The sequence below is a fragment of the Vicugna pacos genome, chromosome 13 (genome assembly GCF_048564905.1).
Source record: "Vicugna pacos chromosome 13, VicPac4, whole genome shotgun sequence".
In the NCBI taxonomy this organism is placed as follows: domain Eukaryota; kingdom Metazoa; phylum Chordata; class Mammalia; order Artiodactyla; family Camelidae; genus Vicugna; species Vicugna pacos.
The window spans coordinates 67,015,004-67,041,066 of NC_132999.1; the positions used below are offsets into that span (position 1 = coordinate 67,015,004).

Here is a 26,063-nt window from a genome sequence, read left to right on the forward strand (position 1 = left end):
TGTGGGAAAGTGGGGGCTCCTGTGTGGGCAGTGCTGTCCCTGGGCTGTGGATGACGGGTTGGCTCAGGGACCCCTTCGTAATCCCCCAGCATTCTGGGGCAGCCAGAGCAGGGCCTCATCACTGGCCTCTGGCCTCCAGGCTCATCCCTAAGGAGAGCTGGGGCCGAGGCTGGCCCTGCCTGGCGGGAGGGAATCCTCTGGCCCTTGCTGGGCACCACCCTCGGGCCATGCGGCCATGGCTTCCAACTGACTGTCCCTGGCAGCTCCCCTGCGACCCTGCAGGCCCCTTAGTAAAGGCAGCCTCTTGCCATGGGGGGCTGGGTGCTGAGCAGCCTCCCCGCCGCCCCTCACCTAGCGACCCCGGGCTGGGAGGAGGGGCCTCCTGCTGAGAAGTGGGGAGGAGGAGGAGGAGAGCGGAAGGAAGCCCAGGGCCTCTCCACTATCGCCTGGCGGGTCGGGACGCGGCCCAGGGTCCAGGGGCGCCGGGCAGTCAGCCAGGGTCGGGATTGTCCAGATGGGGGCGAGCGGGCCCTGCGGGCCCCGGGGAGGGGTCCGGCCAGCGTCGCGGGGGCGGGCGGCCGCGGGCGGCGAGATCCCTCCCGCGAGGCGGGCGCGGGGGAGGCCGCGGGGGGAGGGGGCCGGAGCGGCGCCGCGCGCAGGGCGGGAGGCAGGGCCGAGGGCGGAGCGGAGCGCGGCGGGCGCGGCGAGCGCGCGGGCCGGGCGGCCGAGGACCCCGGGAGCGCCGCGTCCCCTGCCCCGCGCCGGCCCCGCGCCTGCTCCCCGGCCCGCGGCGGTGGGTGCGCGGCGGGCTGACCTCTGCGGAGGCGGCGGGGGCTCAGCATCGGGCCGGGGCCGGGGGGGCGCCGGGGCCGGGGGGCGGCGCTCCGGCCCGGCCCGGCCCCGCCCGATGTCCGTGAGCGCGAACACCATGATCTTCATGATCCTGGGGGCGTCGATCGTGATGGTGAGCGGAGGGGCTTCCCGCGCGCCCGCTCCCCGCACCCGCTCGCGCCTCCCGCGCCCGCGCGCCGCCTCCCCCTCCCGCCCCTTGTTTACCGGCCCGCGCGGCCTGCGCTCCCCGATCCCCCGCTGCCCTGCGCTTCCCCGTCCTCAGCGCGCCGAGCCCTGCCTGTGGGGCCCCCGGTCCGGGCCCTCCTCGGCGCTGAACGGTCATGGGCTCTTCCAGGCCATCGCGTGCTTGATGGACATGAACGCGCTGCTGGACCGATTCCACAACTACATCCTCCCGCACCTACGGGGCGAGGACCGCGTCTGCCACTGCAACTGTGGCCGGTGAGTCTGCGCCCGGAGGGGCACACGCGTGATCACACATGTGAGGCGAAGGTGGAGCCCACTGGGGCTCCCGCGAGCCCCGCGCAGGCCGCGCTGCAAGGCCGAGCTAGGCTAGGCTTGCGGAGACTGCCGAGGCTTGTGCCAGGCCGGGTGGGGGAAGGACTGTCCAGCCTCCAGCCCACACATAGGTGTTGGGAGGGGCATGCCTGCGTCAATCGGTCCCCCTCCCCAATTGCCTTTAGAGAAAGGGCTGGCGGGATGACGAGCAGAATGGGTCCTGGTCCAGGGCCTGGAGGCCAGGGGAGCAGCAGCCCAGCCTGTGTCCCGGGAGGGATCCTGCGCACGGCTGTGGCCACAGAGGACACCATCCTCCTCCCTGGGCCCTGAGCTGTGTCCGTGAACTTTCCCAGAAGCCAGGTAGAGGGAAGTACAGAAGGTCAAGGTGGGCAGGGCCTACCCTGAGTGGCATCGCGCCCAACCCCCTCCTTGAACTTGGGAGGAACTGAGGCAAGGAGGTGGAGCTTGCTCAAGGTCACACAGGAAGGGGAGAGCCGAGGCCCCTGCGCCCACTTTGTGACCCCTCATGCTGTGCACATGTAGTGATGGAGTCTTCCTGGCCATGCATGTTTGTATGTCCATGTATGAAATAAACATCTTCTCATGAGACGCGCATGTGTGTACCGTCTGTGCATATACATGTGCGCACACATAGCACCCCCGCACCCCGGCAGGACGCCCGCACGCTGGGACCTTGAGAAAGAGTGAGAGCTTGAGCAGACAGACTTGCCCAAGGCCACACAGCTGGTAGGGCCTAGGGGCTCGAGCTTGCCTTCTTGACCCTGCCCCGTGCTCTGGCTCCAGGGACGTGTGTGCACACGGAAGGGGGGTGTAAGTGTGAGAGAGGACGGTTCCAGGCCTCACAAGCATGCAGCATCCCTGTGTGTGCAGACTGAGTGTCGAAGCCCAACACGGGCCATCAGGGCAGGTGGAGACGCGTGTAAACGACCCTCCCGGGTGCTGGCCAGGAGTCATCCAGGGAGTTTGCTGGTGGCCACTCTCCAGAGACCCGTGTCCCTGCCTGGGGCGCATGGCCCAGGGTGAAGGAGCCACACGATGCCAGCTGCGCTGCTTCCTGGGCCGACTGTGAGGGTAGAAGCAGGGATCTTGAGACCCTCCCGGAGACTGGTGGTGTGCTCGGCACGGGGCCCAGACTTTAGCTCCATAAACATTAGTAACGCATGTTTGACACGTGCGGGAGCTGTCTTATTGTGACCAGCTCGGGTGTGCCTGTGACTTCCCGCTGAGGGCCCTTCTGGGCAGGCAGACAAGGTATGTTTTCAGAATGTTTTTGCTCAGGGTGTGTGTATGCATCATACATAGTGTCCAGAGTACACACGGATTCGTGTAAAACGTGCCCACCATGGAGTGCTGGTTCCGGAGAGGCCTGCTTGCACAGCTTAGCGTGTTTGTGGACACAGGAAACACAAAGAGCCGTGCCTGCCACAAGCATAGAGTGTTTCTGTGTGTGTCCACGTGCGTGTGCTTTGTACTCATCGCTACACACAGGATGTGTAAACTCGGTGTACAGAGGAGTCTTGTATATTGACGACATGTACGTGTCTGCACAGTACATGGTTAAGCACAATATACAGCCCCGTGTGCTCCGTGTGCGTGCACTGTGTCTGCAGAGTAGTCTCGCAGACGGGGTGTCTGTACACGCTGTGGACACGCATTGCCACAATGGACTCTAGTGTGTACACACCGTGTGCAGAGTGCACACACATGTATGCCTTCTACATGCCTATATGGGGGACTGTATGCAGAGGACACATGCAAGTGTCCCAGAGCGCACATGCCAGCAGGCTCTGCACACCCACGTGTGTGCCACAGTGCCCATAGAGAGGACAGTTGTGCGCAGCGCCCAATGCATGTGCATTTACATGTGACATGCACGCACCATGCTCATGCCCGGGCGAGTGTGCACATGCACACTTGTGGAGCTCGCAGGCCTGAGTCCATGGTATACACGCCGTGTTCTGTGCATGTGGCCGGCATGTATACACAACATGCGTCTGCCCTCAGGTAGACACGTGCAGCACGCGTGGCCCAGGCAGGACACATGTATGTACACATCACAGAAATACGTGTGCACGTGGGTGACCCGAGCCCCTGCTCCCAGGAGCATGACTTGGAGGAAGGAGGAGGGCAAGGGGTAGGGGAGGGGCAGCAGATGCCAGGCCAGCGTTGGGGACACAGGTCATGACCTTTGACTCCCTGGAGATCCTGTGCCTCCAGGGGCAGTTGGAGCCCTGGCCCCATTCCACTTGCAGGGGCATCTCTGGCTTCCTTGGCGACTTGGTCTTCAAGTCTCCTGCCCTGTCCAGGGCTAGGAAGGAGTGGGCCTGAGGATGACCCAGTCGGGGTCCCGGAGACTGGGGCAGGCAGGAGGTGGAAGCGAAGCTCAGTGTTACCAGCTGTTGCGAGGTCTGGCCTGGCCTGGGTGACGAGGGGCGTCATCCTCCGAGGGCTGGCAGCTCCTGCACATTCTGGGCGATAATCATAGTTTTCCATCTCTTATTGATGACCTCTGAAGGCTCCTGGCAAGCTGTGATCAGGTGAGCCGGGCTGCCATGTGTCAGGCAGTCCTTGCTAACTAACCCAGGTTCCGCTTGGCCCTGGCTCCGTGGGTCTGTGGTGGCCGAGGCCCCACCCACCAGGACTGGTCACACGCTGGACCAGCTGAGCGGGATGGCAGGCAGGAGGCCCCAGGAAGAGCCGGAGGTGTGTGAGAGGAGACCTGCCTGCCGCTGTCCCCTCTGGGCTGGTGTGGGGGCACCAGGACCCCCGTGACTCCACAGGGAAGAAGGACTCTGTGGCCCCTGCTGGTGCAGGGACATGGGTGACGGGGGGCAGCAGGGGCCTGGGGTCAGGGACTACCTGTGGGGTTTCCATTCTCAAGGAGGTCCCTCTGGAGTGGGGGTGAGGCCTGTCCAGTGGCAAGGTGGGGACAGGGACCCATCTCGGTTGACCATCAGGCAGAGGTGTCAACATCTAAGGGAAGGGAAGGTGGGGAGAAGCGGGTCTGGGGAGGGAGGAGCTATTTTTAGGTGCAAGTCTGAGGTGTCTGTAGATCCCACGTGGAGATGCCACACAGGCAGCGGGAGCTTGGCACAGACGTTGGGAGGCAGAGGGAGCCTGGTGGGTGGAGAGCTGGAGAAGCCAGCAAAGGGGTTCAGGGAGGACGGGAACCAGGCAGGAGGACTCCTGGGTAAGCCCTGCACTCAGAGGCAGGAGGAGGGCCCAGCTGGTGAAGAGTGATTGGGGGGGAGGGGGCACGTGCCTTGGGCACCCAGGGCCGGCAGCTCCCTCTCCTTGGCTCTTCTGGTGGGAGCAGGGGTCATGGAGCCTAGAGTCGTCCTGGGTACTGGTCTCCTGGGCAGAGCCACCCACCCTGGAATCACTGGGCCCGGGGGGCTTCCTGGAGGAGGAGAGGATTCAGGCAGGCCTGAGGCTGGAGGGAGGCTTGTGGATAGGGTTCCTTGTGGAGAGGGTTCCGTGTGGCCCTCAGAGGCGAGTGAAGGCCTGGAGGGTTCAGTGGCCTCAGCCTGGATGGTGGAGGGAGGAGAGGCTGAGAGGAATGGCCCAGGCCTGGGTGGGACCACGGTCCAGGAGGCCTGGACCACCATCCGTCTCAGGAGCAGCAGATCTGTGTGGGGCATGGTTGAGGGGGGCGCCCCGGCCTCCAGCACAGAGAATTGGGCAGGGGAGGTTCCTGCAAGGGATGGAGGAACAGAAGGAAGACCCAAGGCCAGGGCGGGGCTGATGCCACCTGGAATTCCCTGGAGGGGAAGCTGAGGAAAGGGCGCCAGCAGATGTGCCCTGGCCAGCTACTGGACTCCACGCTGACCACTGACCTCGCACACTCCCACCCTCCGGGCAGCCTCCCGCCTTGTGACCCGGCAGGGGCGAGTGCGCTGGCCCTTTCCCGACCTCAGCTCCCCACAAGGGCTGCTTCAAAGACCCCAGCAGGCGAACGGGTGCGGCTTACTGCGGGGTCCCCGCCGGCCCCGCGGGACAGGTGCCAGCCCGCCCTGCCGCCCCCAGGCACCACGTCCACTACGTGATCCCGTACGACGGGGACCAGTCTGTGGTGGACGCCTCCGAGAACTACTTCGTGACAGACAACGTCACCAAGCAGGAGATCGACCTCATGCTGGGGCTGCTGCTCGGCTTCTGCATCAGCTGGTTCCTGGTGTGGATGGACGGCGTCCTGCACTGCGCGGTGCGCGCCTGGAGGGCCGGCCGGCGCTACGGTGAGTGTGCGGCCCGAGGACCGCCCAGCCGGCGCCCGGACCCCAACCCGGGGCGGCCCCCGCCCCGCCTACACCCACCCCCGACCGCGCCCCGCCCACCCCTGACCGCGCACCCCGCCCCGCAGACGGCTCGTGGACCTGGCTGCCCAAGCTGTGCAGTCTGCGGGAGCTGGGCCGGCGGCCGCACAGGCCTTTCGAGGAGGCGACCGGGAACATGGTGCACGTGAAGCAGAAACTCTACCACAACGGCCACCCGAGCCCGCGGCACCTCTGAGCCGCGCGCAGGACTCGCAGGGCCGCCGGCCATCGCGCCCACGCTCACGGGACTGGACGGCCAGCCCGGGCCAGGGCGCCCGCGGCCGTCGGGCGCGTCCGGCGGAAGGTGCTGTCTCCTCTTCTTTTTATAAAGGGGGTCGGGGTGGGGCCGGGGCGGGGCCACCAGAGCCGCGGGTGGGGCCGCGCGTCCGGCACGGGACCGCGTCTGGCGCTTGAAACCCACGGCTTCCTGTGCGTCGGCGTCCGTCTCCTTCTGTCCGTCTGGTTCCTGGGGTCAGTTCTGCTGGAGGAGAGCGCGGCCGGGAGTGGGGCATGGCCGGGATGGGGGCCGGACCCGGGCGCGCCCACGTCTGCACACGGGAGCACGTGCATGGGACGTGTGCGTCCGCGGGCCGCAGTGGGGGCATGGGATACGGGTCTAGGGGAGGCCCCGGCCCAGCAATAAGGCCCCCAAGCCCTGCTGTGGCAGGTGCGGCCACCCTGCCCAGGGTATCCCTGGTCGGGAGCCTCACTGTGACCCCCGCCCCTGCTGGTCAGTAAATTCTCCAGAAAGCTCCAGCCTCTTTGCCTTTTCTTTCATTTCTGACTCCGTGACCCCTCCAAGACCCACCCCCTACACCAGCCAAGAGATAAGAAGCTGGGAAGTAACTGTCAAAGGTTTTATTAGATTCTGGATAAAAAGACCCTGACTCCAGAGCGAGCTGCAGCTTCTGCGAGCTGGGCAGTCCCCCAGCACTGGACGTCCGTGGCAGCGGGTCTCAGGCCTCAAGAATGGCTCCCAGCAGGTGCTGTGGGCCTGTTCTCAGCCCCTGGGTTCACTGGCCCACAGACATGAGGGGCACCTCCTTTCCCAGGACAGTGGTAGGCGGGCATTTCTATCGGACTTCACAGGGGCCAGCTCTGCTCACTGCATGCAGTTCTGGTCCCAAGTGGGACTGGGCAGGGCCAGGCCCCCACTTGGCCGGATCGCTATTGCTGGTCAGTCGCAGCACCCAGTGCCTGCCTGGGGATATGAGCTGTTAGCCTGGGCGTGGGGGGCAGTGCCCTCTTCCCACCTGGGCCTGGCTTGCAGACATCTCCCAAGTGTCCTGGGGCTGGCCCCAACCTGTCCCTCCCCCTCCAGCACCACAGCCTGGGCAGCAGACTGGGGAACCAACCCCACCACAAAGATGCACAGCACAGCTGGTCCTGAGCAGAGGCCTCTAGTGCTGCCCTGGCCCTGACTGGAGAAAGATTAAAAATGCTGGGAGGTGGGCAGCTGTGCGGTGCCCCCATGTCCACTGGGAGACAGGGCACCTGGGTGTTTCCTCTTGGCAATATCACCTGGCCAGTGTGCCCCAGGTGTCCAGGCCCAGCTCACTTGGATGGTACACTTGGGAGCGGGGGCTGGACCCCCTCAGCCCTCAGCCACTGCATCTTCTGCTTGTGCTGCTGGATGGCATCCTGGACCCGGGCATCCATCATGGCCTCAGTGAGGACCCCATCCTCAGAGGCATACGCCATGGCCTGGCAGGAAAAGGAGAGCACTGAGGCAGGGCGCGGGGCGGGGAGGGGGGCTGCCCGCAGCGGGGCCAGGCCTCAGCCACTGGTTCCAGGAACCACCCGCCCTGTAGGCCAGGGCCAGCTCCAGGAAAGGCAGCCTGGACGGCCCCACTGTCACTGCAACCTGCCCCCCACCCCACCTTGGAGATGTGGGGCAGGGGAAGGTTGGGGCCAACCCTGGGATGCCCCCCGGGCCAGCGCTCAGCCAAAGGGGCCTGGCCTCTCAGAACGTGCAGGCCAACGTACCAACAGCACAGGCCTGGCATCCCCGTGCGTGCAGGATGCCCTCACACGTGTGCTTACAAGTCAACCTGCAGCCAAGAGCGGCCACCCTCCCTGCAATGCCCGCGCCCCCAGCTGGCACCAGTGCTGCCTGCTCCACCGAGTTTCTCAATGACTTTCTAAAAATAGAAAGCTGGAGACCCGCTGTCAGGAAGCAGCCCAGCCCCCCAACTTAAGACCTGGAGAGCCCTGCTCTGGGGTGGGGGCGCAGACAGCAGCACTACCATGGGCCAGTCAGCGAAGGAAGGGCAGGACCCCCAGCAATCTCGATGGTGTCAGGGGCCCCAACAGGCCAAGCTGACCCCAAATGCTGAGCACCTGTAGTCCACCAGGACCTGCCCCTCACCAGCCCTACCATCTGCAAACAGTCTTCCCAGAACTGTGGGCTCCTGACCGCCCACTGCTCAACATGCCCAGTGCCCGGGGCTCCCAGCTGTGGCGTGTGGGTGGGGGAACCACAGTTCTGCTGACTAGGTCCTGGTGTGGGCCACAGCACTTCAGCTGCTGGCAGGTCACCTCTGGCCAGGCTGCACTCCTCCCAGATGGCCCCATGCCCCACCTGCTGCCTGTCACCCAGCCTGGGGCTCTGACATGTGCCTGCGAAGCAGGGGCCCAAGCCAGTCCTGTCTCTCTCCAGCTACCTGAGTGGCCTCTGCCCACATGGGGCACTGTGCACAAGTCCCCATCATCTGCAATGACCAGTCACTCTGCTCACCCAGGCTGGTTCACCCTGGGGACACAGCTGTCCTCGGCACCCTGCTGAGGCCAAGGATAAAGAAGGCCTCTCAGAACACAAAGGCCAATGTGCATGTTCCCGAGGAGCATCCTCCCTCGAGGAGCATCCTCCCCCGAGGAGCATCCCCCTCGAGGAGCATCCCCCCTCGAGCTGGCTGCTGTCCCTGCAAAGCTCTGCAAAGCAGCAGAGGTGGCAGGGTGGGTGGGGACCCCGAGGGCCCTGTGGGCAGGGTCTGGAGGCAGAGGTGGGGGAGAGCATGCAGCTGCCCTTGTGGAACCCCAGAGCATCTGAGCAGATGTGTCTGCCCAAGAGGGGCTGGACCTCGGGACGCACTTCCGAATAAACGAGGAAAGGGGGAAAACTGACTTCCATGGAGAGGCCTGGTGAAGCAGCCAGGGCCAACAGCCCTGTGATGTCGAGTGGGCGTCAGGTGCCCCCGATGCAGTGACCAGAAGGACACCTCACCTCTGGGGTCTCCTCTCAAAACCCACATCCCAGTCTAGTCATGAGAAAGGTATTAGACAAACCCAGCGAGGGACCTTCTAAAGCACCCTCACTACTGCTGCGGCCATTGAGAACAAGGGGCGTCGGGGACCCGTCCTTCCCAGCAGGCCAGAGACGTGACTGAATGTCGTGGGGCAGTGCAAGGGGGACTCTGGGTGACACCAGGTCCTAGGGGAGTCAAGGGCTGTGGTGTCACCACAGTGTGGAAGAGGCTCTATGCCAGCCTTGCAACTTCTCTGTGAACCTGAAATTATTCAACAGGTTAAAAGTTCACTTAAAAAAAAGGCAAGTCCTGGACTTGATGGTCACAGGTGAATTCTGCCAAATGCTTAAAGGAGAACTAATACCCATCCCTCCAGAACTCTTCCAAACACTGAAGAGGAAGGAACGCTTCCTAACTCGTTCTGAGGCCAGCATCACCCTGACACGAAAACCAGACAAGACACCGCATGTGAACTACAGACCCAGGCCCTCTGTGAACACTGATGTAAAACCCTCAACAGAACACGAGCAAACCAAATTCAGCAGCGTACTGAAAGGATTATACACCACAACCAAGTGGGATTTATTCCTGGGACGGCAGGATGGTTCACCTAGGGAAATCCACGTTAACAGGACGGAGGGCAGAAACCACAGATCCTCTCAACTGATGCCAAAAACACATTCGGCAAAATCCAACACCCTTTCTTCATGAAAACACTGGATAAACTAGGAATGGAAGGAAATTTCCTCAACCTGATAAAGACCACATAAGAAAAACCCACGGCAAAACATTGCAGTGGTGAGAGACTGAAAGCTTTTCCTCTAAGATCAGGAACAAGGCAAGGATGCCTGCTTTCACGACTTTTAGTCAGAACAGCACTAGAAGCTGTAGACACAGCCATCAGGCAAGAACAAGGAATTAAAAACATCCAAATTAGAAAGAAAGGGGTAAAATTATCTGTTTGCAGATGACATGATCTTAAATGTAGTAAATCCTAAAGACTTCCTCCCCAAAAACTGTTAAAAGTAATAAATTCAGCAAAGTTGCTGGACAGAAAATTGACACTCAAAAACCCTTTGATTCTCTATATAGCAATGATGCACAATCTGGAAAGGAAATTCCATTTACAACAGCATCACAAAGAATCAAATACTCAGAAGTGAACTTCCCCAAGGAGGTGAGAGCCCTGCACAGTGAAAACTAGTGTTTTCAGAAAATGTCAGTGAAATTAAAGACACTGAAAACACAGAAGGGCATCTGTTCAGGCATTAGAAGACAGTATTGTTGTGACGTCAGTACTGCCCAAAGCAGTCTATAGATTCAGTGCAATTCCTATCAAAATTTCAGTGTTTTTGCTGTGCACCAGAAATTGACACACTGTAAAGTGACTATACTTCAATTAAAAAAAAAGGTTTTTTCCAATGTTTTCTGCAGATAAAAAAGAAAAAAATCCACTCTAAAATTCACATGCAATCTCAAGGGACCTCAAACAGCCAAAACGGTCTTGAATAAGAACATGTTGGAGGATTCACACTCCCTGATATTATTTTATCTTTTTAATTTATTTTTTACTTATTTCTTTTGGGGGAAGTAATCAGGTTTGTAGATTTTTTTTATTTGTTTTTTTTAATGATGTACTGGGGATTGAACCCAGGACTTCGTGCATGCTAAGCATGCACTCTACCACTGAGAGCTATACCCTCCCCCCACACTCTCTGAGTTTAAAAGCGGCAGTGATCAAAACAGTGTGGTGGCGGCATTAAGACAGACAGATCAACAGAATAGAATAGAAAGCTCAGAAATAAACCCTCACATGTGTGGTCCATTGATTTCCAACAAGGGTGCCAAGACCATTCAGGGGGTGAAAGGAGTCTTTTCAACAAACGGTGCTGGGAAAACGGGATATCCACACACAGAAGAACCAAGCTGCACTCCTACCTTACTTTACACACAAAAATTAACTCAATGATCAGAGACCTAAACGTAGGGCCCCAAACTACAAAACTAGTAGGAAAAAACATGGGGGAGAAGCTCCCAGACACTGAATTTAACAGTAATCTCCTGGCTATGTCACTAAAAGCACAGATGACAAAAGGAAAAATAAACTGGACTTCATCAAAATTAAAAATTTTCGTGCTTCAAAGGACACTATCTGCAGAGTTGAAAGGCAACCACACGATGGGAGAACGTATTTGTAAATTACGTGTCTGAAAAAAGGTTAACATCCAGAATATATAAACAATCCCTACAATTCAAAAAACCGTAAACAACCCAATTCAAAAGGGACCAAGGACTTGACAGACCCTCCCCGAAGACGACACGCAGGGCCCTCGCGCACACGAGGTGCTCAGCACCACCGACCTCCAGGGAAGCAAACCGCAGCGCAGCGAGACTCCACCGTGCGCCCGTCGGGGTGGCCACTATCGAAAACCAGAACAGCAAGCGCTGGCGGGGACGTGGGGGCGGGGAGCTGGGGCGCAGCTGCCGTGCGTGACGGCGTGGAGGCTCCTCAAGAAACCGACCACAGAACGACCACGTGAGCCCCCAACTCTGCTCGAGTGTTTGCACCCAGCAGAACTGGAAGCAGGGCCTGGAAGAGACCTCTGTGCACCCACAGTCACAGCAGCACCACTCACAACAGCTGGGTGAGGCAGCAGCAGCTGAGTGTCCCTCTGCGGACAGCCAGGTGACCGCGGTGCACCCCTGTACTCCGGGGGATCAGGCAGCCCCGACAAGGAAGGAGAATGACACCTGCCACACGGTGGTGGACCTCGAGGATGCGGTGCTCAGTGAAACAAGCCAATTATCAACATCATACAAACGTGCGTGACTCCTCATCGGGGCCCTGGAGGAGTCAGACACACATGGACGGGAAGCAGGAGGGGCTGGGGAGTTGTGTTTCATGGGGACAGAGTTTCAGTTTGGGGAGATGAGAAGGTTCTGGAGATGGATAGTGGTGACAGCTCACAACGTGAATGTGCTGAATGCCCCTGAGCTGTGCCCTTAAAAATGGTTGAGATGGTGAATTCTATGTTTAAAAAAAAGCAGTAAGTCTCCATGACAGGTGACTCCAGGTGGTAAGAAGCATGAACTGCACTAGCAAGACCATCTCACGGGGGTGGCAGCTGCACTGGGTCCATGCGACACTGGCAGGGCGGGCTTCGGGAGGAGGAGCATGGTTGTCACGGGCCGTCTAGCCCAGGGGGACAGGCAGGTGGGCAGAAGCGGCCACAGCAGCCCAGCCCTGTGCACCTGGGGCCACAAAGGAAGACACCCCACCACATTCTCTCCAAGGTGGTGGAACCCCTGACATTTTGGCTCCTTCCGTGAGCAGGGAGGAGACAGGCCTCAGGCGGAGCTGACCGATAGTGACTGGATACACGCTGGTGTCAGGACCAGAACCCAGGGAGAGCACCCACCGCCTCCAACCACTGGGACTGAACGCCTGTGTCTCCCTTGAAAACTCACGCGGAAGCCCTTTCTCCTGCACGGCTGGATCTGGAGATGAGGCCTGAGGAAGTTATCAAGGTTGGAAGAGGTCTTAAGGGTGGATCCCTGATCCTACAGGACCAGTGTCCAATACACCAGAGAGCTTTCATCGGACCCCCCGCCACCCATCCTGATCTGGAACATCCAGCCCCTAGAACTGTGGGGAATAAACATCTGTTTATGCTGCTGCCTGTGGCATTTTGTTACAGCACCCATGCTGACTAAGACATCCTGTTGACCACTTTGTTGGTCGTGGAAACAGAGCCAAACTTGGGAGTTCCTTGTGAGGCCCGCCTGGAGCAGAACCCCCAGCTGACCCACACTGGGGCAGAGCTTCCGACCTGGGACTGACTGTTACAGCAGCAGAACCCAGCTCTTTCTAACATGGTCCCCCTAAGTAACTGGGCTGCGACATTCAAACCCAGGCAGATGTCTGCTTAGTTTATAAAGTACACACTCATCCCAAACGGACAACGGCCGAGTTGTCACAGGGCGACAGATACAAACCACCCAGCAACACCACCAGAGAAACTCGATCTGAGTGGCTGCACCCAAGGCTCCTGGGGGTCAGCTAGCATCCCTGGAACTTCTGCTGGGCGTTTCAGATGAAAAACCAGGTGTTAGGACACCAAGGGCCACTTAGTCTGTGTGCCCTGAGCCACTCCCACAGTCCAGCCACCTGGGGGACTCAGAAAACCTGCACTAAAAGCCAGGACACCCGAGGGCACTCACACACCAGCAGACAATCCCAAAACCCATGGTCTCCCTCCGTGTGAAGCCGGGGAAGAGGTGCCTGACCCCTCACGCCAGCCAGTCCAGGCTCCTCACGTCCTGAGCCTTCCGACGAGCCCACAGGCAGCTCCTGGGACGCTCCACGCCCAACCCAGCTGTGTCCCCTGTGCTTTCTACCTCTGCAGTCGCCTGTGCCAACTGCCCTGGGCCCCAGCGCGGGACAAAGTCCAGTGGTTCCTGAGACACTGAGCTCGGGCTGGTGGGACCTGGATGACCGTGTGACATGCTGCTGATTTCAGAGCCTCATCTGACTTGGACCAGAACGACAGCAAGGACCACAATATGTGAAACCACAGGCAGCCCTGGCCCGTCTCCCCGTGGTGGGGGTGGAGGGAGTGGCTGGGGCAGGAAAGTAGGACACCGCGTCACACCTGCGTGCAGAGAACCCTTCACCACAAACACCCTCGGGGAGGCAGGGGCCCGGCCAGCCGCCTTCCAACCCTGGGGTCTCCGGATCGGCCCAGCTCTGGCCTGGGAGGCACGCCTCCAACTTACCTGCCACGCCACGGCAAGCTGGGAGATCTCCCGGCCCGACATGCCCTCGGTCAGGCGTGCAATCTCTGAGCACTTCTTCCCGTAATCAAACTGGGCCAGCTTCAAGCGCCTGGTGAGGAGTTTCCGAGTGATTCCCGAGCACCCGCAGGACAGAGACCCAGGTCCGTGGCACCCGTGGCTCCCCTCAGACAGAGGGCGGGGGCGTCTGCCAGGCAGGGGCCTGCGCTGGGAACCCTGGCGTCCAGTGTGTGGTGGGTCTGGCTGCTCCACCCTCCTGTCCCTTTGGGCACCTACCTTCCTCCTAGAGCTAGGGTAGGGCCTGGGCAGGGGCCATGTGAGGATAGAGGCACCTGACCTGCCCCAGGGCAGCTGTGGGGCTGCTCAGGATGGGCGAGCGTAGGGTGCCCTGGAGCCGTATACCCGGCCCCACAGCCCGCCCCATCAAATCCCCACCACGTCCCCTCGCTCCACACCCCACCCAGCACTCACACAGCCCAGCAGCCTGAACCTCAGTTCCCACCTTCACACACACCCCTTCCTGTCAGGCCTGGCTGAGGCCCCAGAGATGCCACTCAAACTCTAGTAAAAGCTCTAAGAACCTCAGACGGTACAGTGTCTAGACCATCGGGAGGTAGGGCCAGGCTGGCGAAGTCCGCCTCAGAGTGGAGGGCGGTGTGGCAGCGACAGGAGGGATTCAGGTCAGCAGGGCTGAGCTGGGCCCCAGGGAGGCTCAGAATAGAGCAGCCCTTGACTATCTGGAGCACACCCAGGTGCCCAGGAGCCTGGATGCAGGGTGGAGGGCTCCCTCTCTGCGCAGCCAGGGCCTCGCCCTGTGCTGGTGAGAGGCCCCGCATCCGAGTCAGGGTCAGCTGTGGGCCCTGCCACCAAGACGGCCACAACCGCCCCAGAGTGAGGCTCACTACCCTCACAACCCAGAACCAGGCGGCGGCTTGGACCTGAGTGTCTGGAAGAGCAGGACGAGGCTTGGGGGCCAAGGGGATGACAGGATGGGGAGGCCCGGGTCAGGATCAGGGTCGGGCGCCCAGGTGGGAGGAACCCAGCGTGTTGGGGCGGGGCGCGACCATGGCCGGCGGGGACACTTACTGCTTTCCTTCTGTGGCTGGTTTAAGAACATACTTGTCAAAATACATTCTCACCAGGCGCTCCCGCTCCTCCTGCCGCGGCAGGTCGAAGCTGACCATCTCATCAATGCGGTCGTTGATGGCCCAGTCAAACTGCTCGGGCTGGTTGCTGGCCAGGACGAGCATGAACCTGCAGCCGCAGACACAGCAAGGGCTGAGGGCTGCTGTCCAGCAGAACCTACCTGATAGATTTTAACCCTAAAAACCCCAGAAAGACCCCACGTTGCCCTGGGCTGCACACCCTTCCCCGTCTTGCCCCAATTTCATGCTTCTCCCTGACCGATGGCCAAGCCTGATGGGATGGCCACGTAAGCCCCCTGTGTGCAGGAGGGACGGGGACCCTGGGACCTGGGTCTGAGACAGACCCCTGCCTCCCCCTCACCATGGAGAGGAGGGGTCATGGGGCCTGAGGCTCAGCAGAGCAGAGGCGCCGGCTCAGCAGGAACCTACTCATGCCCTGGGGGTCTCAGTGGCTGTGGGGTCTCCACCAGCAGTGGGTCAGGCTGTGGCGTCCAGCATGGTGGCCGTATAGCGGACCGGCAGGGCCGGACACCACCGCAGGGACCGGCAGGGCCAACGCAGAGGAGCAAGACTAGGGCGTTCAGAAGGACCAGCCTGATCCCAGGACAACCTGTGCCCTGGGACCCCGGGTCGTGGAGTGACCCTCTGACAGCCCATTTCAGGGACAGTGGGAGACGCCAAGGGCCTGAAGTCAGGGGCAGTGGCCCGGAGACAAACATGTGTCACTCGGCACTGCTTCAGAGACCAGTGCAGCTCCTCAGTGGCTCCCATAAATGCCCCACGGTCCCCGACTGGCCATCCCACTGCATGGGCGGAAGACGTGGGGATGTCCACCCACGCGGGTCAGGAGTGGGCCTGCTCTGCTCCCTGGCAGCCGCGCAGGGGCAGCAGGGCCCATGTGAAAGGCTGCCATGAGGACCACACGGTGGTACTGGAAAGGGGCCTGCACGCAGGCTCTCCTCACTTGCTGCTGTGTTGGCCCGTCCGGTGCAGGAAGGCGTTCAGGGTGGCCCTGAGATCCTCGCTTATCTTCTCCTGAAGAGAGAAAGTTCTGGCGTCAGGCCCGAGCAGTGGAGCTCAGGAAGCAGCTAGACCCCACAAATGGGCACAGCCCCTGCTCGTCCAAGACAAACACTGCGGCGTCTTCACGCGTCTAAGCTTAAGGCTGAAGACTAACGTCAAGAAGACTTGAAACTTCTGCTTTTGTAAGTTTATGAAGGAAGCATGACCCCAGTCACGGGCAACCAACAACCTTGCCTGAACGTGCAGACGCAGCCCAAGCCGCCTGGCTCTGCTCAGCTCTGGCGCGGGCCCCTGACCACCCACCTGTGGCCTGCCCGGCCCTTCAGGCTCTGAGACACTCACGGTTGCTCGCTTCCTGAGAAAGGCGTCTGCTTCATCCACGAAGAGCAGGAGGCTGAGAAGGGGACAAGGCCTCATGAGGAGGTGGTGTCGCCCAGCACAGGTACCACCCTGAAACCCCAAACCACACGCGGCCCTCGCCAGCCTGCGGGATCTGGACCTCGGCTACAGGTGGGGGCTGCCAAATGCCAGCGTCTTGAGGAAGGAACTAAAGACAGGCCGGTGGCCCCTGGTCTAAAACGTTTTAAAGTCAGAGGCACCAAGAGGCTCCCGTACCTCGCGGACAGGCTGCGGGGAAAGTCACTGACCCCCGTTCCCAGGAGGCGCCTGGCTCACCCTCGCCGACTGGTGTTGGCCCAGTCGAAGACCTTGTGCATGGCAGTCACACCATCCCGCCCCATGGGGGCCACGTCCCCACCGGTCATGATGGCGTAGTCCATGCCCGAGTGCAGCGCAAGTTTCTGGCAAGAAGGGTGGGCAGGGGAAGGCAGTGTTTCACCCCCACTTTAAAGCCGGCTCGGTCCAAACCTCTGCCCCGCCACTTGCAGCCACAGAGGTCCGGACCACATGCTGCGGGACCCCTTGCCTGGAAGAGCCAGGAAGGGGCTGCCCCCAACCCACTGTGGCCCCGACACCAACACCCTCTCCCCAGAAGCTGCGCACTGCCCATAGCACCCCTCCCCAGCAGTTGAGATCCCACAGGCCCCTAGCCCTGGCTGCGCGCCCTGACCTTGGCAAACAGAGTCTTGCCGGTCCCAGGCGGCCCGTACATCAGAATGTTCCGGTACAGGCTCCTATTCTTCTTGGTGTTCCTGGTGGCAATGGCAATGTCCCGCACACGGGCCTCCAGGCTGGGCTGCCAGGGGACACACTCTGCTGCCAAGTCTGTCCCTCCTGGGCATCTCCCAGGCAAGGCTCTGCCAGCAGACCCAGCTTCCAGAAGGAAGAGCAACCCCGTTCCGCGGGGACACTCTCGGGAGGGGCAGCAGCACTTACGCTGAGGACGACGCCCTCCAACGCGTCCTGAGGCTTACTGAGGAGCCGCCTGCTGACCTGCGGGTGGGGAGCACTAGGGTCAACTGCAGAGCCGCCAGGCGCAGGGTCGCACCCCAGGACCTGCACGACCAGCCCCAGGGAGAAGGCCGGCAGGTGAGACGTCGGCGGGGCTGGGCTGCGAGGCTCACAGGCTCCTTACTCGCCTTCACCCGTCGCCCGCAGCACAGCCTGTGTGGCCACAGCCCCCATGCCCCTGGGAAGGCAGCGCACCAGGCTGCTTCCAGCAGCTGCTCGCATAGGAGGACAGCTTGCTGGAGCCCCGGAAGTTTGTGAGCAACCCTGAGTCAACCCAGGGGGACCACAGAGGGACCAAGTGGACCGTGGTGAGGGCCCCCAGTGCTGATGCGACAGGGCCCAAGGGACGGCACTGAGGAAGAGCCGAACGCAAATCAACATGTAGGAGGAGACGGCAGCGTGCTGGTGTAAAGGGGGAGGAGGACCTATGTGCGCTCTGGCCGTAGGACCGCAAGGAACCGGGCAGGCGCACAGCTCCAGGAGGCCTGCGGTTACCTGCACAGGATGCCTCAGCGCCTCCAGCACCGTGATACGGGAGGTTTCCCGCACCAGGGACGGCTTCCCCAGCCGGGCCTCGAAGTACCGCCCAGCGACAGACGTGGCGTTCTTGGCAGAATAGACCCCGACGGCCAACAGCGTCAGCCCAGCCACCTGGAGCAGGACAGAGGAGGCAGTGACGCCTACCGCATCCCCTGCCCAGTGGAGGGCCTGCAACCCTGAATTCCACACCCAGCTGGCACTCAGGTACACAGGATACAGAAAGCATTTCCAGGCAGGCGAGGTATCAGAAAGCCTATCGTGAACACCCTTTGTTTCTAACAAAACGAGACCTACTGGAGGGTGCGCTCCAGCAGGACGAGGGGAGCTCCAGCCACGAAGAGCAGAGGGACCCCTAGGCTGACGGCAAACCAAACACTGTGGGGAGAGCCCTTGCAGAAGTGAAGAGGGTTTCTGCCCCACCCCCACTTCCGGAGCCTCCACCACGTCCCACCAGCAGCTTTTCAGTTACGTCTTCCAGCGGGAGGGCACTAGCGAGAGGGATGGTCAACATTGAGCAGGTCAGAGTCCCAGCCCAGGTGCCTTTCCGCGTCACGGGGTAAGATGGCAGTGGTATTTACCGTGGCTGTCACTTTGTCCCAGTCAGTCACAAAGGCACGGAAACCTTCACCAAACAGGGTGCCAGCCGTCCTGCAGCGGAAGAGCAAGTGGACCTGAGCCTCAGCTGGATAAAGGGCCAGTGGAGGGGCCAGTGCAGAGGAAGGGGCCGCGGGCGCCTCACCTGATGGACTCCAGGATGGTCTGGCGGTGCTCCGCAGCCTTCAGGCGGATCTGCTCACGAGTGATGTCGGCATTCTCGCGCTCAGCCCTGGCCCGGGCCCGCGCCTCAGCCTCCACCCGCAGCATCTCATTCTTGTGCCGCAGCTCCATCTCCCGCTCCACCGTGGCTGCAGGGGCCAAGGGGGTGCTCAGCCCACGGCCCACCACCTCCCAGCCTGCTGTGACCACCCCCAGGGCCCATCCCTGGCAGGCGGGCTCCCAGAGGAGTGAGCCCAGACTGCCCCACCCTTCTGGTGCTGCAGGATGAGGAGCCTCCGCCTAGGGTACCCACTGCACCCAACCTCGTCGCAGGGCCTCCTGCTTCTGCACAGACTCCTCCTGCTTCCGTAAATTCTCCTCATTGAGAAGTTGCTGAAGAGAAGCCACAAGGGGAGGGAAAAGACTTTAAATTAGATAAAAGTCAACATCAATCAGTTAGCTGCTCTGGCCTCAGACATGTCCTCAGGGACAGTCACTCCGGGGTCTGCACATCCACCCCTACTCCGGCAGGCAGGTCTCAATGCAACAGGACAGGTGGGCACCAGGGGGCGGCGTTCAGGAGCCCCCATCCCAGCACAGGGCAGACCCCCAGCTGTTCTCACAAAACAGGCAGTTTGCCTGACGGGTAAGTTTAAAAGCTCAGGTGCCCATGACAAGCACAAACATTTGAATGCCCTCCGTGAGCCTGTCCTGCCCAGGTTCCAGTCACGTCTCTCCAGGGAGAACCCTCCCAGCAGACGAGCCTGCTCCACCATGGAGGCCATGCAGCAGGGCACGCCAGAGCCTGGAGGACCGAGTGCATGTGCCTCGTGTGCAGCTGCCCAGGACCCAGCAGTTACCACAGGGGGAAAGCACCCAGATTCCAGCTCCCACCTGCCCCGCATGGGCTGGTGTGCCAAGCTCACCTGCTGCTTCAGCTGGTCCTCGTACCGCTGCCGGGCCAGCTTGTCCTGGTACTGGGCTCTCTGGGGAGGGAGACGGCATCATGGACAAGCCCAGAGAGGCTGGGACCAGGCAGAACCGTCGCCCAGACCTAGACTCCGCGGGCGCCGCAGCCCCGGGGAAGCGGCGTGGCCACGCCTGCCGCGCTAACACACATGAGCACGCGGGCTCCTGTCCCGCTCCGCACCAAGGGACCCAGGGCTGCAGACGTCTGCACAAGGCCACCCCAGGTGCGCCCCACCCTGGCCACCCAGGCCCTTACAGCCTGGTGCTGCCGTGTCTCCTCGCTCAGGGTCTTCCTCCTCTCCTCCGCCTGCACACGGATCTGCTCGCTCTTCAGCTGCTCCACGGCGGCCTCATACTCCTGCACGACAACCAGCTGCCACGAGCTGGGCCTGCATGGCCCCCACCCCAGCTTCGAGCTCCGGCCACCTCAGTAGTCCTCCCCTGAATCGGAGTCTGAGTCTGAGCGCGGTCTGAGAAGGCCAGACAGGTCTGTGTAGCCCCTGGGCAGGGATGCAGCCTAGCCCAGCGCTGCCCAGGCCCACCGGCTCTCAGCTGCAGCCACACGAGGTTCCCGGAAGCCGGGCCCACCGACAGAGACGCGCCAGGAAAACAGACGGGCTGGGCCCTGAAGGAGCAAGATGGCCTCCTGGGGTGGCTGTCACTCCCTCCTGGAGACGTTCCACAGTGCCTGTGCTGTGTGCCAACTGGGCAGGGTGGAGCCTAGGCCTTTTCTGCGCTTGCTCCGTGCTCAAAGGGGGCCAGACTTCCCACCCACACCTGCCCTTCCAGGAGGCTCTGGGCAGAACTCTCGGTCCTGCGTCTGTCATCCCCCAGTTCCCTCCCAGAGGGAGCTAGAAGAGGGCACCTTAGCCCCCACCACCACGTCCTCTCTCCGGGGCTCTCCCATGACCTTGGGGACAAGCCCCCTCTGCCAGCAACACACCCACCACCCACCTTGATCCTGGACTGCTGCTCCAGCTGAAGTGTCTGCTCCTGCATCTGCGCCAGATTCAGGGCCTCCTTGGCGTGTCCTGTGGGGGGTGGGGGCGCAGACATCAGGACACCAGGCGAGCACACACATGTGGCAAGGGGCGTCCAGGGAGACCACAATCCACCTCAAGCCAGGAGCACACATAGCCACCCTCATTCCTGTCACACCTGCTCAGTGACCCCTCCCTCCAAGGGCCAATAACCCCATCCAGCCACCTACATCTGCTCTATCCCCAACGGGAAACCCCGCATGTGAGGTCTCACCCCCAGGGAACCTTCACATTCCAGAAAGTTCCAACAGAGAGGCTGCCCCACGCCCGCTGACAGCAGGAAGGTCAACGTGGTGACTGTTTGCCAATTAAACAAACGGCAAGCCTGTGGCCACAGTGTCCTTATTTGTCAAGTTCCCACACTTCTCTCCTAAGCCTCTGGTTCCCACTGCTGATCTGCCACCAAACACGCGGGCGAGAAGGTGAATGAGAAGCAAACGAGGATTAAAGCAGAAGGAAGCCAAAGCGAGCAGGATGACGGCTCCTCACTGGCCGTAGGCTAGAAACACGTGGGTTATTACGGCTTCCAAGTGTTTTCTTCGTGAGGAGAAACTCATGTGCATCAGTATGTGGCTGTTTTGGAAAAAAAAGCTGACTCGGTAGTTTTCTTGCTGAAAAAGCCCAAACCTCAGCCCTAATAGTTCTGTGATGACGCAGCCCTCCAGGTGCAACAGTCCATCACAACCTAACACAAAGGAGAGCGCGGAGAGAAGGCAGGAACCCTCATTCCCAGGCTGCTTCCCACACGGCCCCTCACCGCTCCCCCCACGATCTTACTTTTTGAGGTCTTCAAGGTAAGTGCAGGCCCCACACCTGTCATCCCTAACCTGTAGCACACACGTTGTTAACTACAGCGTGACCCCTGGGACTGACTGGCTCTAAGCGCTTGGGTGGTCAGCTGGGGCGCGCTGTTTAGCTTCAGAACTTGGGGAGGCCCTTCAGGGCGGGTCAGGAGCCAGAGCCGCCATCTCCTGGAGCCTCCGTGAGGCCCTCCCCTGGGTCCCTGGGACCTAAGGACCCGCCCCTGAGGAGCAGCAGCAGGAAGGCATCAGGGTCCCGCCTGGTGCACTGGTTGCTTGGGAAGCCAAGGGCTGACTCTGTCTCGGGGGCGGAGGGCACAACAGCTCCTGTGCTCATCCTGGTGCAGCAGACAAGTCCCAGCTGCCCTGTTCACTCACAATGTGGCCTTTGGCAAGCCAGCTTCACCCCTGAGTGCCTCACCTGCAAAGGGAGTAAGAAGAGTTCTGTCCCCCAACTCAGGGAGAAAGTGGGCAAACCACTTTCTGACAGGGCCTGGCCCCCAGGCCCCCAAGAGTCCCACTAATCACAGGTCACACTCTCAATGCTGACGCACCACTTTGATTCGTCCTGCACCAGGAGACTGCACGCCACAGCATTAAGTGCACCCACCACAGGCAAGGTGCTCTTTCGGGCACCCTGTACATACATGAGGAGCACAGCCCAAGGCCAAATGTGCTGCTCTGGCCTCCTAGGAGGGCCTGGGAGAGCTGGGGAACCAGGTAGCATCAGGCTGGGCCCAGGGAACAGGTGGTTACGCTGCAAGGAGCAGCTAAGGACACCCCTGGTTTGCGTGGAGACAGCAGTGAGGTGAATGAGAGCAGGCACAAGCTAACCAGGGCTGTGAACTGGGAGCATCTGCCAAAGACACGCCTGCAGGGGGGCTACAGGGCAGACGGGCCTGAAGCACCACAGGAAGGAGGGTCTGGGGACAGGAAGGGGCGGCAGACCAGAGCAAAACCTCTCCCACTGGTCAGTAGTGAAGCCAGGAAGGACAGCAGAAGAAAAACGAGGTAGAGTCCAAGTAGAAATGTCACTAGGTGGTGGCAGCTGAGAACTCTGCAGGAGCTGCTTGAGGGCAGAGAGAAGAGGCCAAGTCCCTGGGGACCCTGGTGGAGAATGTCCTGGGGCAAGAGCTTTGGGGCAGCCACTGTAAGAGACTTGGGAACAATTTGCAGACACAAGTAGACAGGAAGTAGGAAAGGTCCCTTAGTTGCTACCCTCGGACACATTCAATGTTATTCACACTGGCCCATATGACTGCATGCGTTAGGGGGGCCAAGAGACAGGATTCAGCCTCTAAAAGCAGAAAAACTGAAATTCCTGGCACGGTGAATGGGCAAAATCCACACAGCAGCCTAAGAAATTAGGTCATGTGTCAAAAGTCTGTCATCATCTGAAGGGTCCTGAAGCCCAGACTGCCTCTCAATACAACCTGATGATTGAAACTATCCTGCAAACTTAATACACCTGCTCTGGGGAGGAGAGTGTTCCAGCTAGGTCTATGGAAACAGGCTGCCCTGGGCCCGGGCCCAAATACCCAAATGTGTTGAATGTCCCTCCTAGGATCTGAGAGTCAAACAGACTTGAGATCTTTGGCCAGGATGTTCTTGTGGCCCCTGTGGAAGGGCAGGGACTGAGCCACCAAGTGCCAGGCCAGGAAGATTCTTATACCTGCTTGGAAGGCTTCTCTGAGAAAAGGGCACCTCTGCTAACAAATTTGAGAGCCACTGTGTCCTTTCAACTAATATCTACTTAGTATGTGCTACATTCCAGACCCTTACACAGATGCTACAATCTTGAGGAAAACCGTTAAAGCCACAGAAGAGATGAAAGTTGGGAGGAAAACCATGGGTTTAATGAAGGCGCAGTCGGGGAGGGTATAACTCAGTGGTAGTACAGTGAGTATTTAGCATGCACCAGGTTCTAGGTTCAATCCCCCGTACCTCCATCAAAAAATTGGTAAGTAAATCTAATGAAGGCGCAGTCACCACTGATGCCTTGAGGGCCTGAGTCAGGAAGGTCATCAGCTGGGCAAAGGCCAACCTACCTGTTGCTTTACAGACCTCGCCAACCTGAAGGCTAACATTTCCCAGTAATACGTGCAAATCTATCTTACTTTCCTTAATGCCAACGATCTTCAAACATGCTTCCTTCCTTAAGCGGAAAATTGCTAGCAACCACCATAAATGGACCTGCGACCGGGCCAGCCTCGGCCGTTTCACGTGGCCCCAGCAAGAGGTGGTAACTTAAGGTCAGTGGGTAGCTCCGCCACCTGCTACCTGTACCTTCTGAGTCCCTCGGCACTGGTTTCCCCACCTGAGAGACGAGTGGCACCAAGGAAGGTGCCAGAAGTGGGTGGGGGATTCCGAACCTCTCTGCACGCAAGGTGGCTCGGGCGGGGTTACCGCTGGAGATCGGTCTCCTCGCCCGACAAGAGGGACCGCCCATGGCCCCTCACCGCTCGATTACTCAGACCACGGAGAGCCATATGCCTCCGAGCCTCCCGGTCCAGCAGCCCCGCCCTCGCCGGCTCACTTGCCGCACTCACGCGAGTGCTCCAGCTCGCGCGCCGCCTTGGCCGCGCGCTCCAAGCCCGTCGGGTCGAAGTTGCTCCATTTGTCCTTGGGCGCCGGCCGGTCCCCTGCGCCGCGGTCCCCGCCGCCCTCGACCCCGGGCTGCGCGGGCGGCAGGGGCAGAGGCGGCCCTGCGCCTTCGCCCTTGGAGCCCTTGATGCCGAAGAGCCACGACATGACACGCGAGCGCCGCGCGCCGCCGCCGGGAGGCGAAGCCGAGCCGATGCGCACGGAGCGGAGGAGGCTCCACGCGCTGCGAGCCGGCGGCAGAGACCTTGCGCAGGCGCAACAACGCCCCTTCCTTCTGGGCGACGGATGCGCGTGAGGGCCACGTCCCGCGCGCGGCCCTTGGATTGGCCGCGAGGACCGTGACGTCACAGCGCCGCCGCCGCGATGGCCGGAGCTAGCTCCGCGGGGCAAGCCGTTGGGGGCGGGCGACGTGACAGATGACAGGGGCCGATCGAGGACAAAATTGAGGAGCTGGGCACCTGTGCGCCTTTCAACACGTCCATGCCGCATAGCAACGACACTGGCCGGGGTGTTGTTATGGGCGTGCACGGAGTTCCGGCCTCCGCCACGGCGGAGAAGCAGGTACTGGAGCTCAGGAGCTCTTGATGCGCGGGGTCCGGACCGAGGGAGCTGCCGCGGGAGGAAGAGCCTGCGGGATGCGGCGATCTGCGGGGTAGAACTCCGCCGGGGCGGGCGCGGGGCCCGGGGGTGTCTGGGGCCCCGTGGTGGGGGGGACCTGGCAGCCGAGGGGTCCGGAAGCCGAGAGCAAGCGCCGGCACCGCTGGAGCGCATAGCGCGGGCCGGGCCGCCCCATCAGTCGGGCGGCACAGGGCGAGCCGGGCCTGGAGGACTGTGGCTGCTCTCCGTGAGTCTCGGTGCTAGCGTATACAGTCGACGCTTACTAAGATTAACGATAGTCAGAAGCGCGGCCTCAGCCAGTCGCCCGCAACTGTCAATAGGATGAAGGGCTCTCCCGGGCGTCCAGCCAACCTCAGTGGTCGTGGTTGCATATTCTTTTCTTTTCTCAAAGTGGGTCATAACAGAGGGACAGATCGCCAACCCCAGGAGTATGGGAAGGCAGAGCCCGCAAGGCCCCACAGAGGACGTCCTCTCTGGAGGAGAGCTCCTCAGGGCTGAGGGGTCCTGGCTCTGGTCACTGACGGGTGAGGCGTCTCCTTGGGAACGTCCAAAGGCCGTGTGCTTGCTTCAGGGACCAAGGTGCAAGCCGGACCGCCTTAGACAAAGGGAGACAAGGATGAACAGAGGCCAGCGTTGCTCTAGAACCCAGTGTCCAAAGTTAGCAAAGTTCACTTCTTGGGCCAATATCCCCTGCTATCATTCCCTGATGGAATTTGTTAAGTTCCCAGAATTATACAGAATGAGTTTCTCCATTAGATTGAAAACATTTTTAAACCTGAATAAAAATAGGAAAAAAATAATTCTAAGATAATTCTGTCTGGGGTTTGTTGTTTGTTTTATTTTGTTTCCAAATGAGAAAAAACAAATGAGTTTTCCAGCCAACTGCCCCCCACTGGCCATCATCCAGGTTTTTATGGACTAGTAGAAAACCATACCTCCAACAGCACCCCAGGGGGCTTTGCTGGATAAAGAAGAGGAAATGGGTCAGAGACATGAGGTCCTTGTCCACAGGCCAGCATTTGGCAAGCTTGTGTACTTTTACACTAAAAGTTATAACTTTGAAAATAAAACTCTGCATTTAAAAAGTCAGTCTCACAAAAAAGTCAGTTTCATTTAACTTGGCTTAATTTAAAAAACAAAGCGTTGGTTGCTGTCTCAAGATTTAGGTGACTGCACTCCCTCCCTTTGATGGACGTTTCCCCTCTCAGAGTAGTGCCACTCACACTTCCAGTTTCCAACAGACCACACAAAATGGCCAGTCCACTGGTGTTGGTCACTTTAAATCTTAGACTGGAAGCCGCTGGGGAGGACAGACACACCTTTCCCAAAGACACTGAGTCATTAAGAGGGAATCAGGAAGGTGCTTTCTGCCTGATGCCTTCATGTTTAACTGACAAAAGTGGGCTCTCAGCTGCCCATGCTGAGCCGTTTCGGT

The 26,063-nt window shown here is 60.4% G+C and overlaps 2 protein-coding genes and 1 long non-coding RNA gene across 6 annotated transcripts; 1 reads left to right on the forward strand and 2 right to left on the reverse strand.

Annotated features, from left to right (window-relative positions):
• The first annotated feature begins 654 nt into the window (after window positions 1-654).
• Window positions 655-6,440, forward strand: TMEM240 (transmembrane protein 240). The gene is made up of 4 exons (XM_072975642.1): window positions 655-964; window positions 1,187-1,293; window positions 5,398-5,606; window positions 5,732-6,440. Exons 1-4 carry the CDS (start codon window positions 908-910, stop codon window positions 5,878-5,880), a joined length of 522 nt encoding a protein of 173 aa, XP_072831743.1. The 5' UTR covers window positions 655-907; the 3' UTR covers window positions 5,881-6,440.
• On the reverse strand, window positions 1,966-5,586 carry LOC140700827 (uncharacterized). The gene is made up of 2 exons (XR_012079556.1): window positions 5,501-5,586; window positions 1,966-4,344 (listed from the first exon to the last, which is right to left on the reverse strand). It is a non-coding gene; the product is annotated as an uncharacterized lncRNA (long non-coding RNA).
• An 87-nt stretch (window positions 6,441-6,527) lies between the features above and the next one.
• On the reverse strand, window positions 6,528-24,260 carry LOC102542257 (ATPase family AAA domain-containing protein 3). Of its 4 annotated transcripts, none has more exons than XM_031673442.2 (16): window positions 23,956-24,260; window positions 20,521-20,597; window positions 19,823-19,924; window positions 19,524-19,583; window positions 18,921-18,990; window positions 18,581-18,746; window positions 18,420-18,489; window positions 17,797-17,952; window positions 17,227-17,283; window positions 16,961-17,086; window positions 16,567-16,691; window positions 16,234-16,285; window positions 15,833-15,903; window positions 14,810-14,977; window positions 13,706-13,814; window positions 6,528-7,388 (listed from the first exon to the last, which is right to left on the reverse strand). In XM_031673442.2, the coding sequence occupies exons 1-16, from the start codon at window positions 24,155-24,157 to the stop codon at window positions 7,239-7,241; spliced, it is 1,761 nt and encodes a 586-aa protein (XP_031529302.1). In that variant the 5' UTR covers window positions 24,158-24,260; the 3' UTR covers window positions 6,528-7,238. The 4 variants fall into 4 exon arrangements, 3 of the variants coding, with proteins under 3 accessions (XP_031529302.1, XP_072831744.1, XP_072831745.1); XM_072975643.1 differs by having other exon boundaries at window positions 23,947-24,260; XM_072975644.1 differs by having other exon boundaries at window positions 23,943-23,966.
• Window positions 24,261-26,063: the final 1,803 nt, after the last annotated feature.

What these genes read in the sequence shown, in the direction of transcription:
- TMEM240 (XM_072975642.1), top strand. Translation starts at nt 908, where the DNA reads ATGTCCGTGAGCGCGAACACCATGATCTTCATGATCCTGGGGGCGTCG. An exon ending in TGGGGGCGTCGATCGTGATG is followed by an intron (nt 965 to 1,186) that starts GTGAGCGGAGGG and finishes GGGCTCTTCCAG; the next exon opens with GCCATCGCGTGCTTGATGGA. An exon ending in GAGGGCCGGCCGGCGCTACG is followed by an intron (nt 5,607 to 5,731) that starts GTGAGTGTGCGG and finishes CCCGCCCCGCAG; the next exon opens with ACGGCTCGTGGACCTGGCTG.
- LOC102542257 (XM_072975643.1), bottom strand. Translation starts at nt 24,157, where the DNA reads ATGTCGTGGCTCTTCGGCATCAAGGGCTCCAAGGGCGAAGGCGCAGGG. An exon ending in GGGACAAAGTGACAGCCACG is followed by an intron (nt 17,953 to 18,419) that starts GTAAATACCACT and finishes GTCCTGCTCCAG; the next exon opens with GTGGCTGGGCTGACGCTGTT. An exon ending in CGCTGAGGCATCCTGTGCAG is followed by an intron (nt 17,284 to 17,796) that starts GTAACCGCAGGC and finishes CCCCACCCGCAG; the next exon opens with GTCAGCAGGCGGCTCCTCAG.